This window comes from Narcine bancroftii, chromosome 14 (genome assembly GCF_036971445.1).
Source record: "Narcine bancroftii isolate sNarBan1 chromosome 14, sNarBan1.hap1, whole genome shotgun sequence".
Classification (NCBI taxonomy): Eukaryota; Metazoa; Chordata; class Chondrichthyes; order Torpediniformes; family Narcinidae; genus Narcine; species Narcine bancroftii.
The window spans coordinates 48,410,623-48,430,613 of record NC_091482.1 but is presented as its reverse complement, the minus strand read 5'-3'; the positions used below and the strand labels follow the sequence as shown (position 1 = coordinate 48,430,613).

Sequence of the window (19,991 nt, the reverse complement as noted above, 5' to 3'; positions counted from 1 at the left end):
TCAGGGATGTAATTAAAATACCTATGATGAAAGGGTGTGGATTTAAAGGGGAAGGAGAATTAGAGAGGATCGGAGGATGAATTATTTTAAACCCAAGGGTGGTTGAAATCTGGTCTGAAGGGGTGGTTGTGGAGACGGGGACTCTCACAACACCTTAAGAAGTTGCATACTTGAAGCACAAGGAGGAGAAGAGATTTTGGAAATGGGATTCATATAGATGGGTAGCTGCCAGTTAGCATTGGAGATGCTGTGCCAAAGGCCCTGAATGATTTTATGTGATTGTATATCTGTATGGTTGAGATTTCTTTCCTTGTAAATATGAAATCTGGAGCAAATAACTCTCAGATGAAGCTGGAATTAACCGACTGGTGTCGCTGCTTGCCTTTTGGTGCAAGGTGACCGACCCACAGATCTGAAGCTCATGAAATCATACAGAATGCCCTTTGTATGAAGCATTGGTAAGGCCAAATTTGGAATATTGTGTGCAGTTTTGATCGCTGAATTATAGGAAGGATATCACAAAATAGAGAGAGTGCAGATAAGATTTACAAGAATGTTGCCAGGGTTTCAGGGTTTGAGTTACAGGGAAAGTTAAACTTTACTCCCTGAAGCATAGAAGATTGAGGGGGGGATTTGATAGAGGTATTTAAAATTATGAGGGGGAATGTGGACAGGCTTTTTCCATTGAGGGGGAAGATTCAAACAAAAGGACGTGGATTGAGATTGAAGGGGGAAACATGAGGGGGAATTTCTTCACTCAGAGTGTGGAATGAACTTCCGGCCGAAGTGGTAGACGTGGGCTCGATTTTAATATTTAAGGAAAAGTTGGATCGGTATATGGATGAGAGAGGTATGGAAGGTTATGGGCCGGGTGTGGGTCAATGGGATTAAGTAGGAGAAAGTGCTTGGCATGGACTAGAAGGGCCAAACTGGCCTGTTTCTGTGCTGTAAATGGTTAAATTGCTGAAATGTACAATTTGGGTTTTTAAATTATTGATAATGGGTAGCTAAGAATAACAGCTGGCTTTTAAAATGCAGTTGGTTTAATATAAAGAAGCAAAAATTGGGATTAACGTAGGATAAATGTAACCTGATGGAAGTTTATAAAATTAGGAGAAACATTGATTGGGTGGACAGTCAGAATCCTTCTCCCAGGGTACAAATGTCACAGGCTGGGGGGCATTTTTAATGTGAGGAGGGGAAGTTTCAAGGAGATGTGTGGGACTAGTTTTTTTTTACTACTTTTGACTGCAGTAAGTACCTGAATTGTTCAAGGCGTTGGGAGTTCCAATGGGCGGGCGTGCGGGACCAAGTTGAGAGTCCGCAGTCGAGGCTTCGGGAGCTCCGGTGGGCGGGTGGCTGGTGCTAAAAAAACAAAGACTTTTATACACGATAGATGGAAAATATTTGGGGACAAAATATAGGGGGTCGACTTTTATATGCGCGTATACAGTAGTTTGATTTGACATCGTCTTCAGTCCAGACATCATAGGGTGAGGAGCCTGCTCCTTTCCATCTATTGATAAGTATGGGTAGTCAGAATGGACTCAGTGGGTCAAAGGGGTCTCTCTTTCCTACGAGCTTGACATTGGCCTTGGAAAAGGTGTTCTGGTCATTTCTGTGTGCCTGATTCATGACGATGATGTTCTGTGTCTTGTCCTTACCAGTCCAGGCCCAGGAGGAACAAGCTGCCTGGGGCCCAATGTGGAGCATAAGGTGTGTGAGAACGTACACTGTAGCAAAGGCTTGCCCAATTTCAGAGATCAGCAGTGTCAGTCCCAAGACAGACAATGTCAAAAGAAGAGAAAACACTGGATTGCAGTCCTCAATGATGGTGAGCACATGTTAAATGGCTTGTCTGTTGAGCGATTACCACGGTGCAACTTCTAGTGATCGATGCTTCTGAAGGTGCAATGAACCTATCCCTTACCCCATCACAGTGTCTCCACGCATTTCATCCACACTTCACTCAGCACCTCCTCTCCGTCCTCAACCACAGCAACCTCCCAGTGGCCAACCACTTCATTCTGGGTCACACTCTTACATACATCTGTCTGCCCACAGCCTTATGTACTGTCCCACCCTGACCACCCTCAGATTGGAGGAACAGCACTTAATTTTCCGCCTGGGCACCCTCCAGCCAGATGGCATGAACATCGACTTCACTGCCTTACGTTAAACCTGCTCACCTTTTCTTCCCCCTCCCCCATTTCCCTGCCTTTCCAGTTCTTTCACCTACATAAACCTGTTTTTCCACCACCCCCTCCCCTCAGTGTTGCTGTCCCTTCCCTCCCTTCTCCAGCGATCATCTCCTCCCCTGCCACCCCCTTTCCCCCCACCTCCCCACTCTTCTTCTGATGCTCACTGGCATTTTCTCATACTTTGATGAAGGGCTCAAGCCCGAAACATCCATTTTGTATCTCTGCCTTTGCTATTTACAGAGCAATGAGACAAACCGGGGGTTTTTGAAGGCACAATGCTGGTTAGGATCTGAGGAAAACTCTCCTCTTCCTTTATCAATCGTGTGACGGGATTATTTGTATCTTCTTGAACAGCTTCATCAAAGTCTTTGAGCAATATGATACCCACCCATGGCTGAAGTCCTCAAGTGGGGTGTGAACTAAGATCAGCTGAGTTGAAATTAAGGGTCAACTGAACCAAATGGTTTTAGTTCAGAATCAGGTTTATTGTCACGGACATGCCATGATATTTGTTGATTTTTGTGGCAGCAGTATCGTGCAGAACAAGGTGCAAAGTTACTGTAAATTACAATTCTGTGAATGCACTGGACACCCGCGATCTTCAATGTAGAAAAAATGCCCACCGGATCCCTCAATATATCCCTACTGATGCAAGTGACGGTATCTGACAGGGGCTCATCATCGGTACCTGACCATCAGTGTGTTCACAGCCAGCATTTTTGCTTCACGGGCGAACCTGGTGTTTATGGCATGAAGGATATGCTGTTTGTGGTCAGGGAAGGAAAGCTTCGGCGATGCTATTAGCTGTGAATAAATATCCGAGGAGACTTTCTTCACAGTGAGGAACAAGCATCCTGGCGCCTTTGCCCCTTCGTTAAATTTCTTCTCCAAGTTTCATTCCATTCCAAATTAGTTTCCACATTTTTTTATAATCATCCTAAAACTTCACAGGTTTTTATTAGTTGGCGCAACATCATGAGCCAAAGGGCCTGTCCTATTTTGTTCTAAGACAGATGGGTCATCTGCAACTGGAGATGAGTAGGCTGCATTCATCATTCAAAATTCCTTTATTGTCATGTCATAGTACAGAACATGTAATATTACACAAATAAAACATGAAAGTCTGTAGACACCACAATTGAGGTAAAAACACAACGCTGGAGAAACTCAGCAGGTCAAACACCGTCCAAGCTACATAAGCAATGTTACAGGCTGAGGCCTTCATCGAGGTATGAACAAAAGATAGGCAGGCGCCTGAATAAAAGGGTGGGGGGAAGGGGAGGCAGGAGAATGTTGGGCACGACCAGTTGCCCCAATAATCACAGAGACAAAGACTGAGGGGAACGATAGGCCTTATTACACACAAGACTCGCGGGCCCAGGTCCAATCTAGGGAAGTGCAGGGAAGGAAGAGGTGACTCGACCTTTATGGCCTGGGTCACAGGGGAGGAGTCCAGGGAGGAGTCTAGGAGAGGATGTCATCAGGAGGCCGGGCCAGCCTGTGCCTGTACTGGCCAGTACATACCATAAACTATATCATTACAGGGAGGAGCACAGCCACACAGGCAGGAGGTAATAGGTGGATAAGGGAGGGAGGGCACAGCAGCGAAGAAGGGGAGGAGGGAGGGCTCTGTGATTGGAGAGGGAAGGGGTGGAGAGCTGGGGGAAAAAAAAGAGGACAGAGGGATGGGGGAAGAACGGGGAGTGGGCTAACTGAAAGAAGGCAAGGAGAGGGAATACAGGGAGACCAGGGATTGAGTTGGCTGAAAGAAGACTATAAAAGAGTGAGAGAAATTACTTTCTGCATGTCATAAGGCAAAGTGTCTCCATTAGTGTCACCTGGCACTCCTTACCGTAAGAGAGAAAAAGAAGCAAAAGCAAGTCCCTTCAGAGCCACTGAGTGTCTGTGGATTCACCTCAAACACTCCTGCGTTTCCCAACTGCACTTACTTATGAGAAAAGCCTCGTCATTTGCAAATGCCACACAAGCTGGAAAAGAAAAGACGGGACCATTTCTCGTTTGCTGGAAAGGATGGTGGAGAGCTGCCAGCATGGAATTGTGGAGCCCTAACTCAGAACCTGCCAAGTGCTTCTTTCCTAGAATCTTGAATACATTAACTTACACTTGGCATGAGTGATGGCGGGAAGTTGGGGAGGGGTGAGGTGTAAATTTTTATTTTCACTGCTCTTTGGAAATGAAAGAAAATGAAAAGGAATGTAGAACAAGCAGCTGATCTAGAATTTATCAGCTTTTGCGTGAAGATAAAAATCAGCCTCTTAAAGTCACGAAGCAAATAGTTGGCCTGAATTTGTGGGCCAAACGGCTGTAGGTTCCAGGTAATTCTGGGTAAAGTGCTGCTTCGAACAGAGGAGTAAACTTAAGGCAAGAGAATGCATTCAATCTGACAGCAAGGAGGCAGTGGATTTTGGAGAATTGTTGCGAGGGGCATCCAGTGGGAGTGAGGGTTTTCATGTGCTGAACCCTGCTCACTGATTGATCTGATGAAGGATTAGCGAGGAAAATCAAAACAGTGGTATCTTGCAAACAGGCTGATTGCTTCAAGCTTATTAAAACTGGCAGCTGGAGTTTCCAGCTCTGACTGCACAACAACATGTACAAAAAAGCCAGTGTACGGCCAAGTCTGGAGGGATTCGGGCTTGGCCATTTCTCAGTCAAAGCAAAAGTTCAGGTATGCGAGCACTTTGAGTTTGGCTCTCCATTGCAATATTGAAATTGGCCCACAGCTACACAACTGGCACCCACCTATGTTCTTCCTGGGCCAACTCCACCCCATCTCATAACTGAGTTCTTATTCTTCTCAGTCATCTGCTCAATTTATGTTGGAAGGCAGAGAGTTGGGGGGTGGAGGGGTGGGGGGGTAAGGGGTCTGTCACTGCAAAGCTGAGCAGTTGGTAAACTTGCAACACCCTTCAATGGCATACCAGGAGGAGAGGGAACAGTGCGTTTCTTTCGAGGAATCTGAGTTTGGTGACTAAACTGGCCGCTCCCTGTCCCAGAGTTAAACAACTAAGTCTGGGGATGAGGGCAATACACAAACGTGCTGGAGAAACTCAGCAGGTCACACGGCATCCATTCAAGGTAAAGGGTATCCAACCAGACAAAGAGACCTTGAATGCCCTTTACTTCCTCTAGGTGCTAAGTGACCTGCTGAGATTCTCCAGCATGTACGCGTATTGCATCTTAGCCTGGATTTAACAGAGAGGGCAGTTGTTGCCACATTTGCTTTGTGTGGTGAATGAATTGTCAATTCCTGCTCTTGGTCTCCTGCATTGCCAAAACTTTATTTTGGGGCGAATAACATGTGAAATAAATGACCCAAACTTGTTTCATCGCAAATGGCTTGGGAGTTTTGAGGAAAGAGTTCCTGCGTTATGCTGGAGAGACCCAGACTGTGCGACACACTTGCCCTGGGGTCACAGTGGGTTTGCATGTGGGTCTTTAAAAATGTGGGAAGGAAACAGTTCAAAACACACATTCGCAAGAAGAGCATGCAAACTCCACACGGACAGCACCCGAGGTCAGGATCAAACCAAGTCCCTGGTACTGCGAGCCTAAGGCTCCACCAGCTATGTTGCTGTGGCCACCCCATCTCGTCAGGTGGTTGTGTTAATAGGAATGTAAACAAGTCTGTTCGCTCTACTACTGTAGAATTCTGGGCAACATAACTGCTTTGACACTGGAGTAATGGAGGCAATGTCCCACAGAAGGTGCTGCAAGACATCCCAGACAAAATGTTACGTACCAGCTGCATTTCGTGGCAGTGGGGAGGAGGAGGGGCAGGGGCTGGTATCGGCCAACTCCCTCACACTGGTTACAGAGGTGTGCTCGGGAGAAAGGTGAGTATGCGTCGTGAGGGTATTAAGAGGCAGGTGTAGGTGGAGCTGTGTCCACCGCCAGATCAGCCCTGTTCTTACTGAAAATATAAAATACAATAAATTAGATAAAGATTTTGGAGTGAGTGGGGCCAATGGATTTAATCCCGTGTTGTGGCTTTTGCTTCCCTCATTGCTGCAAGGGCCATTTTGCTGAGATGGGAAGATGCTGTCCCTCCCACTCAGACTCATTGGGGGTTGGATGTGATGGCATCTGTCTCTCAAAAAAAAAAATTTGGTGCCCTACTACTGCAACAGATATTAACTTTCTTTATCTTTGGGGTTTTTTTCTCAATTACTTTCTAAATGTGTAGATTAATTATTTTTGATTTCTTTTTTCATGATCCCATAGTTGTTATTATTAGTAGTGGAATCCTTAACTTGGCCAGCAGCCCCATAGGGTGGGGTGTGATTCTTAGTTTAGGAATATATGGGGTTCTTTTCTCTTTCCCTTTTCTCCATTTAATGTACCTTGTTCATTGTTATTTGATACTTGTAACTCAATATTAATTTACTTTATTATTATTACCATATGTACCTATGTATTTTGCATATATTAAAACTAATAAAAAGATTGTATAACATATTAGATAAAGATGTGTTTCTGCCTTTGACTTGAAAATATTGCCAGTAGTGAGCCATGGCATGTTTGGTCGGAAGCCAGGTGGGCCTTTGACTGAAAAAGGCTGAGAACCGGTGCCTTAGGGAACCCTTTCTGAATTACACATTTGGTTCCGCCGGCAGAGTCCTGTGTCCTGGAAAATGGGGACTACCAAGCCCCGCCACTCTAGTGAAACTGGTAAATAGTGCCGAAAATCTGGCCCCTTCCACACCAAGGCAAAGAAAGATTGAAATTCGATCCCCATACCCTTCCTCACATGTCCCTACACTGTTCATAAGTCCTGTAATCACTGCAGGACTGCAGCCTTGTAAAACCCAGCCTTTGTTAGAATAGGTAACAGACCAGCAAGACCTTGCCTTGAGAGCATGGCCTATAGCATAGCTGATTGGGGATTATATTCCGATTAAAATAAAAGACCCCATGCTGGCACATCAATGTGCTAATCCCACATTCACGTCAATCTCCCCTCAGATGCCACCACTCACCTTCACAGCAGCGGCAATTCACATTGGGATTGGGAAGGGAACAGTGCAAAACATGCAGTTACAGGCACAGAGCATGCAAACTCTGCACGGACAGTACCCGAGGTCAGGATCGAGCCAGGGTCTTTGGTGCTCTGAGGCAACGGCGCCAGTTGTGTGCCTGCAGCATGTCAGCTCGTTGTGTTGGTTGGATTGTAAATGAATCTGTTCATTCTACTACTAGAGAATCGTAGACAACATAACTGCTTTGATTCTGGAGTAATGGAGGTCATGCTGCAGCTGTTGTCCCACAGAAGGTGCTGAAAGACATCCCAATCAAATGTTATGTTCCAGCTGTTTTTAGCGGGTGGGGGGCAGGGGCTGGTATTGCCCAATTGGTTACAATCGACAGAGGCGGGCGCTGGTATTGGGAGAAAGTGAGGGGACTAAGAGGAAGAGGGAGGGAGGAGGATTTGAGTCCGCAGCCAGATTAGCCCTGATCCTATTGAACGGCAGAGCAGACTCAATGGAGTGAATGGCCATCTTCTGCTATTTCTTTTGTTTAGATTCTCACTTTTAGGGGCATAAAATGGCCATTCATTCTCTTGAACCAACTCTTGTCATCGCATTCGATGATACCTGATCTGTACCTGGACCTCATGAAACCCCCTACTTTGTGGATTCCTTGAGTTACCAGTCTCAGGCTCAGAGCTGCCCACTGGTATTTGGAAGAGAGAAGTCCAGATTTCCACTGCTCCACTCTGAGGCTCTTGGCTCCTTGATTGCACACTTTGATCCTCGTTCATGATCCTTGGCAATGACCTCTGTGGAGCAGGATCTCATTACCCAATGTCCTTCAGCAGATTAATCGGCCCCCCCCCCAAGCCATCCTTGGAAGTAGATGGTTAACAGTGGAGCCCAGATATAAGGTGGGGCTGAGACTTGAGTCTGAAGTCACAGATGTGGAGGATAGCCTCGGTTCTCCATTTAATGTCAGCACCCTCCCCTTCAAATAGCCAGGGCATGGTGAATTGACTGCCTGAGAAGGCATCATGGCTGTTTGCTTCAGTCAGCCAGAGATGCGCAGACTTATGTTGATGGTCACTATTCACCTGACTCTACTTGACCTCAAACTTCAGTTAATTGGGAGAAAAATGTTACTCTTGCCCACGCCTTACAGCACATTATTTGAGAGATACAACATGGTAACAGGCTCTTCCATCCATGAGTTCACACTACCCCAATGCACCCCTGTGATCAATTAAACATCCAACCCTGCATGTCTCTGGAGCATGGGAGGAAACCGGAGCACCAGAAGGAAAGCCACACAGACCCGAGGAGAACACACATCTCCCTTAACTGACTGTGGTGGATTAGAAGCTGGGTCACTGGGGCTGTAATAGCGTAGAGCTAATTGTGTTGCCCATTCCATGGAAAGTCCTACTGAAGTGTTGTAGACAATGCGGCAGGCATTTTGTACACATGAACTACCTTGTGATATTGACCAAATAATCCACCCGCCTCCTGGGGGTGGATCTGTGGGTTCAAACCACCTGCTGCCTTGGAGGTTTTGCCTCTTCAGGCAAAGGCAAGGAGAAAGTAACTCTGATCTCAAATCCCCCGGGCTTGGTTCGTCTAGCCATCAGTACCCAGAAAGGGCCCCAGCTATGGGCAAATAGCACATGTCAGTCTGGCAGCCGGGGCTGGCAGCTGTGGCAGAGCGCGGAAAACAGTTTCCCTAGTGGTCTGCAGCAGCAAACTCGGTGGGCGAAGGATCCGTAAGACAACGGCCAGCGAGCACGGTCTTGGAACAGACCATTGCGGGGCAATCCTGCGTCACTCTGGCTGTCATGCCTCGCACTTTGCCAGGCTCAGTGGCGTGGGACCCAGAGGGAGGCGTTTGCCCTGGGAAAGCACTCGCCTCCAAGTCCTTGCCCCAGCACATGGTGCCAAAAGCTCCATGGAAAAAAGAACAACATTTCTGTGAGGACAGAAGAGCTACAAGGCACTGTGTTCATCTCTGCTTGCGAAGGGATGGGCCATGAGAGAGAGAGAGAGAGATCTGTTTTCTTGGTTATATTGTGAGAAAGATAAATATTGTCCAGATCATTGGGAAACCAAGGCAGGGGCTGCAGAATCTCTTGTATCCGTCTGAGAGGGCAAATGGAATCATGGTTTAACACCTCAGCCCAATGAAGGACCCGGAATAACGTGATTGAAGGAATCCATGTGGTCATGTGGAGCCCCTGCCTGAGGGAATGGTGCAGCTTTAGTTATGTGGCGCCACCAATCCAAGCACATAGAGTGTTGAAAGTGCTCAGCAGGCCAGGCAGAAGCAGGTCAGTGACACAAAGCCCAGACCCGAAACGGCAGTTACCCTTTACTTCCTATGGACGCTGCGTGGTCTACTGAGCTTCTCCAGCGTGCTTGTGCATTGCCCTCAACCCCAGCGTCTGCAGACATTCTTGTTTAACCCCAATCATCTAAACCAAGAGTCATCACATCCAACAACACAGCATCCCCACATTGTGAACTCAGCACTGATATGGACTTTACCCAAAAGCTTTGGCCCATAGAGTCAATGCTACACCATATGCCGAGATGGACCAAGGATAATTGAAAGGAAAGTTGCATTCACTTATTGAATGTTTCATTTATTTTCCATCAGGTATTTTAACATGGCTTCTCTTTGTAACTGCAGGATTCATGCTGAATAGAGTTAATGGCTGGATGTCATCTGACTTAGCTGAGCAAGGCCTCTTTCTTTTTCAGACATGCCTTGCGCTTTGTTTTGCTCCCCCTTTGGAAAAGATTCCCCTGTTCTGATTGCCGAGAGAGTTCTGGATGGCACTCCTTGTGGACCCTATGAGACCGACCTCTGTGTGAATGGAAAATGCAAGGTGAGAGCCGACATGGTGGAGTTTTGTTTTCTTTAAAAAAAAATCAAATATTCTTTGACAAATTTATTAACCTGATGATGTTAATGCATTCATATCACAGTGCACCATCTGTTGATTCAATAAAGGTCTTCGTATAATTGTTACTGACTCAGTGAAATAACACAGAAAAGGAATTTGATAAAAACAGATTAATCATACAATATCAACCTATGTAGTTCAAAGTTCCAATTTATTGTCGGAGTACACACGTGACATAAAACCCTGATGTTCTTTTCCCTACAGGCCAGAAAAAGGTTTATTCTGGTATAGAGGTGTGTCCATTGAAATCTTACCTTTTCCACCTGTCTGATCATTAATTTTATTCCATAATTCAATTAAATGCTTTAAAATTGGTAGGCCTATTCCAGTTAGTAATTTTGAATTCCATTCATAAATAAATTCCATCATGGATTTTTCACCAATTTTGTCCAATTCTATTTTAATCCAAGCAGTGGTTTTCATGACATCAAATGTTGCATTAATAAATTTTAATTGTGCCGCCTTAAAGTTGGGAAGTTGTAAACCTCCCAATTCAAATTTCCATGTCAGTTTTTCCAGAGATACCCTATTCATCCTCCCTTTCCACAAAAATTCATGTATAACACATGGCATGCAACCCTGACATTTTTTTCCCTGTGGGCCTGGCAAGTTTTCTAATTACTGGTAGTGCAAAAAAAAACTGTACTTAATAAAAGATACGTATACAAACGAGAGAGATATAAACAAGAAGAATGTGCCAACAAACTGCAATTCAAAATAAATATTCAATAATAAACAATGTGTAAAGTAAGAGTCCTTAAATGAGTCTCTGACTGAATTTGTTATTTAGGAATCTGATGGTAGAGGGGTAGCAACTGTTCCTGAATCTGGTATGCAGGCTAGCTCGGCTGGACAACTTGGGCTGAAGGGCCTTTATCCATGCTGTGCAGGTGTGTGACTCTATCATAACGTCATCAACCACATCCCTTTTACTCCCCCACCCCCAATCTGCCACTTAAACAGTTTGCTGTACCACGATCAGTTTTCTCGTGCAGACCACAGGGACTCCAGGAACTGCAGATTTATTGACATCTAATATCCCGGAAAACTACCTCCAGGACCTGCTTCTGACATTGCATTTAATCTGAAGTGGATAATTCCTGAGGTAGAATTTCCAGTAAGCTCTCACCTTATCAATGTTAACATCTCAGAAAAAAGTGGATCGGTACATGGACGAGAGGACTATGGTCCGGGTCAACGGGACTAGGTTCAGCACATACCAGATAGGCTGAAGGGCCTGTTTCTGTGCTGTAGTGTTCTTTAGTTTCAGGCACTCTCCTTCTATAGGTGCTGGCTACGAAACCATGGACTCAGCGGTGGGTGATGCCCCCTTGGCCCCAGTGGGTAAGTTGGCGTGCTTGGTGCCAGATGCCATTCCAACATGCAGGTTCATCTATCCATTCTGCAAGAGTTCCCTCCAAACACAGGCTGAAACCAAACCCCTCTCAGAAGGATTCCCCAAACAGAATTCAGAATGGGTTTCAAAAAAGGAGGTAAATATTTGGAAATAATCACAGAATCATACTGTGGAAAATTGTCCTTCACTAGTCCCACCTGCCTGCATTTGGCCCACATCCCTCTAAACCCATCCTATCCATGTCTAAATGTTTCTTAAAAATTGCAATACTACCTGCCTCAACCATCTTCTCCAACATCCCCCTTCCATACACCCTCCAAATAAAAAAGTTACCCCTCAGGTTTCTGTTAAATCCATCTCTCCCACCCACCCCCCCCCCCCCCCCTCACCTGAGATCTATGTCCTCTGATTCCCCTTATCTGGGCAAAATAATCAGTTTTCACCCGATCTATTCCTCTCCTAATTTTGTCCGCCTCTACGAGATCACCCCTTATCCTCCAAGGAATAAAGCCCCAGCCTGCTCAACCTCTCCCTGCAGCTCAGGCCCCCCCCCCGAGTCCTGGCAAAGTCTTCGTCAATCTTCTCTGCCCCCTCTCCAGCTCGACATCTTTCGTGTATTTCAAACATGAAACAATATTTCAAAAAGGATGAAGGAAATAAGGCAGGGTCTCTGTCCACAATCACTGCAGGTATGAGGAGTGCTACGAATTTCAATTACTTGACGAGAAGTGTTGACCTAATCGCACAGCAGTATTTACACCAGTAGAGGTCACATATTGACTGCAGAGCGCATGCATTGATTCCTCAAGTACTTGCTTGCGGGTCTTTATGAAAGGAAAATGGATAAATAATTGAAAAAAAAGGAATTATTTGGTGATTGAGCAGAAATAAATAATTTGCTCTTTCTAGACAGGATAGGCCAAATTGTGCTGTGAAGTTTCTGCTGTTTCCCATTGGTCTGCATTGGTAAATATGTCCCACTTTCTCCCTCCACATCCAACTCGGTCGTGTTCAGTGTTAACGCCCATGAAAAGGGTCTTTGTCCGATGGCTCTCCTGTCCCAACAACCCACCTATCACTAAACCATGTGTGTTGCATGAGTGTTAAGGTCCTTCACAAAATAAACCCATTTTCAGGAGGCAGGGCCTTCAAGCCCAGGGCAATCCCTGGTGTGGCACGTGGGGAGTGCCGCAGGCCACATGATGTGGTAATGCCAAGGGGAGATATTGGAGAGGGTGAGCTCCACATTTTCTTACAGTGAGAAGCTGGCGCTGTGTGAGTTCTGAAATACATTCCTCCCTCAAATGCAGAAGAGACTTGAAATAAATAACAGTTGTGGTTGAAAATATCTATCAAAAATATCATAACCATTCCCAATGATCTGCTCTCTGCATTTTGAATGAAACTGGACTGTCGAATATTCTCTGGGTAAGAATCTTGTTAATGAATTGCTGAGCAGAACATCAATTGCTGAGAGCAGACTCAATTATCAGCATTTACATTTAAGTTTATTATCATCCAATTGTACAAGTACAACATGACGAAACAGCGTTCTCCGGTCCTTGATGCAAATACACATTCAGACTCACACAAACAGGCAGTATGTGTATACAGTAAAACCCCTGTTCTCTGGAATTCAAGCAACTGGCAAAAAAAAGGTGGGAAATAAATAGGTAAAAAATACAGAAATTTAAAATTGCCCCCCCTCCCCCCCCAGTGGTTAGTTCGCCAATCACACCACATGCAATCTCAAACAACTGAAAAATTCACATCCACCATCTACCAATCTCCATAGGTGATGGATGCCAGGGGTTTTACTGTATAAAAATAAATAAATATTGATTTCATTGATAGTAGAGTCTCAGAGGGTTTGCAGGAGCAGAGTTTGTATGAGCACGGTTGGTATGCATTTAAAAAGCAAGTGTGGGGCAGTGCAAGTATTTTATGAAAGAAATGCACATGCAAGTTCATTTCTATCCTCAACCAGAGATCTATTGAAGGGACATTATTGATCTTTACAGTTTGCAAAGGCGTAACAAACAAGGCAAAATGTCTTTAATCCATTTAATTCAGGCACCTGCCTACATTCTGCCCCTACTTTGATGAAGGGCTCAGGCCCAAAACATTGGTTATGTCTCTATATCTTTGCTCGGTGCTCAGTTTCTCCAGCATTGTATTTTCACTTTAAACCGTGGTTCTGCTTTAAACAAAACCAGTACGTCAGACTTGCATCAGTACAAAAATCTGCACTGTTTACCTACTCCTGTAGTAATGAAGAATACTGTAGAAATGCAATTTAATACAGACCTCTGTCCCAATGGAATTTAAACCAGACACTAATAGATGATAATGTGTTTGGCTCAAAACATTAGGCATTTCTGTTTGAATGTTTGGATGAGATTAAGGTTTAATAACTGGAATTCAAAGATAACAGTGAGAGGTAAATGATTCCCAATGTTGACTATGTCTCCATCACTGATGCATTGTACCATTTTTACCCTATTGCTGTGATTGCTCTTTCTTATTTAGCTCTCCAATGTAATTATTTTCTGATGACATTTATTCATTTAATTGAGATTGCCACATAATAAATTTGGCTCGAGCAGCACTAAGGTCGACTTTCATAATAAGGCTTTTTAGTTCATTGTGACATTCTTGTAAAACTGCAGGAGGGACCTGCTGTATTTTGGGCAACAACACTTAATGCTCTGTCAAACAAACAAATCCCTGCTGTATCTTGAGTACCTGCCAACGTTCTGCCGAGGGAAAGAGCAGCTCAGTGTGGAGAGAGTGAGGTCCGACACAGGCCAGGCACCGCTCAAGTGATCCAGAAACCACATTGAGATGGGGGGGGGGGGGGGGGAGTTGCCTGTAATTAAATTGGGCTCAGTTCCGGCGAAGGACCGATAATGAGAGTGCCTGTTTGTTGTTAACAGAAGATCGGCTGCGATGGGATCATTGGTTCCGCGGCAAAGGAGGATCGCTGCGGGGTGTGTAATGGCGACGACAAGTCCTGCAAGATCATCAAAGGGGATTTCAACCAAAGCCAAGGAACGGGTGAGCACAGACACCAGTGGCTCCTGTTGATGGTCTTCTGCCTTCTCCCTGACAAGATGGTTGGAAGGTTCTCTAAGGCCCAAACATTGCAAGGATGAAAGCAATAATAAATGTCTTGCATTCAGTTGGTGCCCCCTTGGGAAGTTAATCATTTCATAAACATCAAAATTAGTATTTTAATGCCACCGTGTGCTAGAGTGTGACGTTGAATTAGACTGCATATGTGGTGTTTTCCAGGCCATGGCTTTCCTGGCTGCTCTGTAGGGGGCAGGGGCTTGGTGGTGAAGTTGCCAAATTGATTTCCAAAGGGGCAGACAGAGTCCATCCACGTCTCTGATTTATGGTGAGGGTCCTGCTTGGGAAAGGGAGCGTTCTGGTCAATCCTGTTGTCCCTGTGGATGTTCCCTCTGTTCAGCTGATGCAATACGAAATCTCTTTTAGGGATGGCTACTGTTATGAGCCCAGAGGACTCAACAAATCAGTAGCAATGGAAATTCACCAGTGGTTACTGAAACAAAAACATTTTTAATTTTCTTCATACATAATAATAGGACCAATATTTAACATTACTATTAATCTAACTTAACCCCCTTCTAATTCTAAGTGCACTTGTATGTCATGTGTATGTATTCAGGAAAGTTCTTTGTTTCACTGCCCAGTCATTCACTTTTCATTTCTCCAGGTTCACTGGTATCAGGTAATTTTCCACACTGTGCACAGAATTTAACATTTATGATCTTCACCAGTCTCTGGTGCTTTAACTTAAATTGTTACCGCTCAAGAAGGTTCTTGTTCATTTCAGAGATATTTGTTGTCCGTTGGACACACACAAGCTGATCTCCTTCAATCAGCCACATCAGTGTCTTGCTGAAGAAACTGGGCCCCTCATGGGTTTTCCAAAAGATAACCTCTTCCTCCAGATTACCACAGAGAATTCTTCTTTTTCCCCTATTCCAGGAGAAACACATTAACCAGCCACATCCTCTTGCAATTGACTACAAGGGTTTAGAATAGGCTGAACTCAGAACTCAAAACCCAAATGGGGTCTTATAGCAGGTCTGAAAAATGTGCAGTTTCCAACACCAACTCCTGCTGTAAACTGACTCTCTCTCTCTCTTTCTCTCTCTCTCTCTCTCTCTCTCTCTCTCTCTCTCTCTCTCTCTCTCTCTCTCTCTCTCTCTCTCTCCACCCCCCATAGAGAATTTCATGATTTTTTTCTCTGCAAAACTACATGACCTCTCTTAACTAGACTTGGACCACTGGCACCAGCAAAAAATTCATCATTTTCTGAGGCTGGACATCTGTTCCTTTAAAAACAATAGTCCATTTCCATTCCACAACATCAGTCCAATTAACAAGTCATTGCAGGCATAACTCTTGCATTTCAAATAAGATGTTTGTGAAATGTTAATTCATCTTGTGGAATGTAAACTGAGATGTCTTTTTGTGGTATGACCTAAACTAAACCCCCACAATCTATACCTTTTTAAGATATATTTTATTATAACTTCATTAACCCATTCCATAATACAACACTGAAGAGGTTCTCCTCCTCTTTTCATAGAGAGTTCTGTGAGAGCCTCTCTCACTGCTCCCCATCTGCACTCCCTGCTGCTCTCAAGTTGTATGACCATGTTCTCCAATTAACACCTTTTGTTAGTCTGGATGTTTCCCCTCTCCCTCCCCACCCTTCCAGCCAACCTTCAGTCTTTATTCTGATGCCTTCCTGTCATTTGCTTATTCCATGAAGAATGACTCAGGCCTGACACATTGGTAATATATCTTTACCTCCTCTGGGGACTGTGCGACCTTCTGAGTTCCTCCAGCATTTCTGTGTGCTTTTAGTTCAAGAGAAATGAGAGAGGTTGCTCTCTTGACATGGGGTCATCCGGCTGTGCATTTCCAACAACTGAAGGGCCACATTTGGAGTATACCTGGAGCCTAATGCTCAAGCATATTGGATTCTTCACTGCCCTCAGGAACTATTTTCTTGTATTAAAACTACTTTAGGGGAACCCTTTTGGTCTGATGCACCTCAGTGTTTTGGATTCAGGGTCATTGAGATTTACAGAAGAGACACAGGCCCTTTGTCCATACTGACCAAGTTGTTCACACAAACCAGTCCCACTTGCCCGTGTTTGGCCCATATCCCTGTAACCTTTCCTCTTGAAGTACCTATCAGGCATGGTGGGGAGCTGGCTGATAGAGGACCTCAGTTTTCTTCAGGCTGACTTCCAGGCCAAACATTTTGGCAGTTTCCGCAAAGCAGGACGTCAAGCGCTGAAGAGCTGGCTCTGAATGGGCAACTAAAGCGGCATCGTCTGCAAAGAGTAGTTCACGGACAAGTTTCTCTACCAGCCCCCCCACATCTCCATCGGGCACACAAAACTCAAAACGGTCAACCAGTTTACCTATCTCGGCTGCACCATTTCATCAGATGCAAGGATCGACAATGAGATAGACAACAGACTCGCCAAGGCAAATAGCGCCTTTGGAAGACTACACAAAAGAGTCTGGAAAAACAACCAACTGAAAAACCTCACAAAGATAAGCGTATACAGAGCCGTTGTCATACCCACACTCCTGTTCGGCTCCGAATCATGGGTCCTCTACCGGCATCACCTACGGCTCCTAGAACGCTTCCACCAGCGTTGTCTCCGCTCCATCCTCAACATCCATTGGAGCGCTTTCATCCCTAACGTCGAAGTACTCGAGATGGCAGAGGTCAACAGCATCGAGTCCACGCTGCTGAAGATCCAGCTGCGCTGGATGGGTCACGTCTCCAGAATGGAGGACCATCGCCTTCCCAAGATCGTGTTATATGGCGAGCTCTCCACTGGCCACCGTGACAGAGGTGCACCAAAGAAAAGATACAAGGACTGCCTAAAGAAATCTCTTGGTGCCTGCCACATTGACCACCGCCAGTGGGCTGATATCGCCTCAAACCGTGCATCTTGGCGCCTCACAGTTTGGCGGGCAGCAACCTCCTTTGAAGAAGACCGCAGAGCCCACCTCACTGACAAAAGGCAAAGGAGGAAAAACCCAACACCCAACCCCAACCAACCAATTTTCCCCTGCAGCCGCTGCAACCGTGTCTGCCTGTCCCGCATCGGACTTGTCAGCCACAAACGAGCCTGCAGCTGACGTGGACTTTTACCCCCTCCATAAATCTTCGTCCGCGAAGCCAAGCCAAAGAAGAAGAAGACCTATCAGGCATGTCTTTTAAATGTTACAATTGTACCTGCCTCCTCCACTTCCTCTCACCTTAAACTTGTGCCTTTTACTTTAGACTGCCCTTACCTGGGACGAAGACAGTGACCATTCACCTTAACTGTGCCTTTAATGTTTACTCTTGCTACCACATTACATGATTGTATCTTTAGTACCATTCATTGACCAATCCCCAACTGCTTTTAATTCTCTTGATAAGATTTTGAACCAACCAAGAAACTCCAAGATTGAACTCAGTTTATAAACTAGGGTGTCACCAGCTTCCAAATCATCTTAGAAATGTAGTCGATCGACAATGTTGAGCCCTGGAACTGGCTCTTTGAAGAAACTACCCAGTTAATCCCACCCTCCTGATATTTGGACATTGCCCATGGAATTATTTTCTTTCATAAAGAGAGTGAAATTTGATCCTCCTACATTCTGTTATGAAAGCAGCAGACATTGAGACCACCTGCTCACCTGTATTTTTGAGGGTACATTGCAAGTGGAATGCCAGGAGTCCTCCATCATAGGTACAGGATAAGGACGTGAACTACCCCTTCAGCCAAATGATTGGATCTTTGTAAAATCTAATTGAAAACTCTTGTGATAGAAAATTAACCATCAGTTCAAAGACCATAAGTTGTTGAATCGGAAACAGGTCATTCATGTCTGCCCCGCCGTTCCGTTATAGCTAACTTACTCTCCCTTTTCACCTCATTCTCTTGATTTCTCCCCATAGCCCACGATTCCCTTCCTAATCAAGAACTTATTCACCTCTGTCTTAAGAATACCCAAACGACTTGGCCTCCAGGGCTGGCTGTTTTTAAGATGATGGGCACGGGAGAACTGGGTGTGATATATCAGCATTGATGGTTTGGGAGGGGCGGGCATGTGGAGGAGGTATACCAGCAAAAGATCGAGGAGTGGTTGGGAGGAATACTGCATTCAGTTCTGGTCACCTCATTACAGAAAGGATGTAGATGCTTTAGAGGTTGCAGAGGATGTTGCTTGGATTGGAGAAGGGTGACAGAACTGGGGCTTTTCTCTTTGGAGCTATGAAGGATGACTGGGAGCTGTATAAGATTACAAGGGACTTGGATAGGGCGGACAGCCAGCACCTTTTTCCTGTGTGGCAATACACATACCAGAGAACATTGGTTTCAAGTGAGTGGAGGAAGGTGTCCGAAGTAAGGGAGGGGTGGGTGCCTGGAATGCATTACCAGGAGTGGTGGTGGAGGCTGGTAGAATGGGGGCATTCAAAAGACTTAGATAGGCACATGTATGTAAGAAAAATAGAGGGTGATGGATGTGAGGTAGGGAAAAATTAGATTCACATAGGTTGACACAACATTGTGGGCTGAAGGGCCTGAACTGCGCTGTAATGTTCTAACATTTCACAAGCTTCAATATCAAATGACTTATCAAGTGATATAGTTTATTTGTTTAATATCTGTACCATTTCCTTTTTCATTATCCCTTCCCCACTATTTATAAGCTGGAAGATGCTTTTTATAAAACAACTCGTTGTGACACCTTCACGGATTTGTATACAGCAACCAGCTGTCTCTGTTCCTGTGTAGGAAGAATGAACGCAGAGAGTAGACAGCACAAAACACAATTTCAACTGGTGATGCAGAAACAATGACCGTTGGCCAATACTCTCCGGGCAATAACCATAAAACAAATTAAATTGGATGCACTTTCCACGGTGTGGAAGATGATCAGTTTCTGACCCTCATCTATATCTATTTCCAGTATCTAAACTGGGAGACAAATTCAGTCAAGATACAGGAAGGAAAAATCCCAGCCTCGAGTTTGCTTGCAGTGACAGTGGTTTGAGACAAATTCAATTGCAGATGGAAATTGTTGAATGATTTTCTTTGGGTGTGGACCACTGGGTGTGAGCAATTGTAAGAAAGGTGATTTACACGCAGTATTGAGGGATTCCACCATCATTCCATCAGCTCAAGGCACCAACTGAAAACTTATCCAAGGGCTTAACCAGCTGTGCTTTACTTGCGGCCATACCTCCTCCCTCACCACCATTCAGGGCCCCAAACAGTCCTTCCAGTGAAGCAACATTTCACTTGTGAATCTGCAGGGGTTATTTACTGCATCTGGTGCTTCTGCTGTGGTCTCCTCTACATCGAGAGACTGGGTGCAGGCTGGGGGAGATCGCTTTGTTGAGCACTTCAGCTCTGTCTGCCGC

General features: G+C 45.1%; 1 protein-coding gene across 1 annotated transcript in view; it reads left to right on the top strand.

The window, feature by feature from the left end:
- adamts17 (ADAM metallopeptidase with thrombospondin type 1 motif, 17) overlaps window positions 1–19,991 on the top strand; it is a 153,145-nt gene that overhangs the window by 55,141 nt on the left and 78,013 nt on the right. Inside the window, exons 5-7 of the mRNA XM_069910550.1 lie at window positions 1,668–1,834; window positions 9,950–10,077; window positions 14,449–14,569. Coding sequence (XP_069766651.1) covers window positions 1,668–1,834; window positions 9,950–10,077; window positions 14,449–14,569 — 416 coding nt within the window. The remainder of the gene's footprint in view (window positions 1–1,667; window positions 1,835–9,949; window positions 10,078–14,448; window positions 14,570–19,991) is intronic.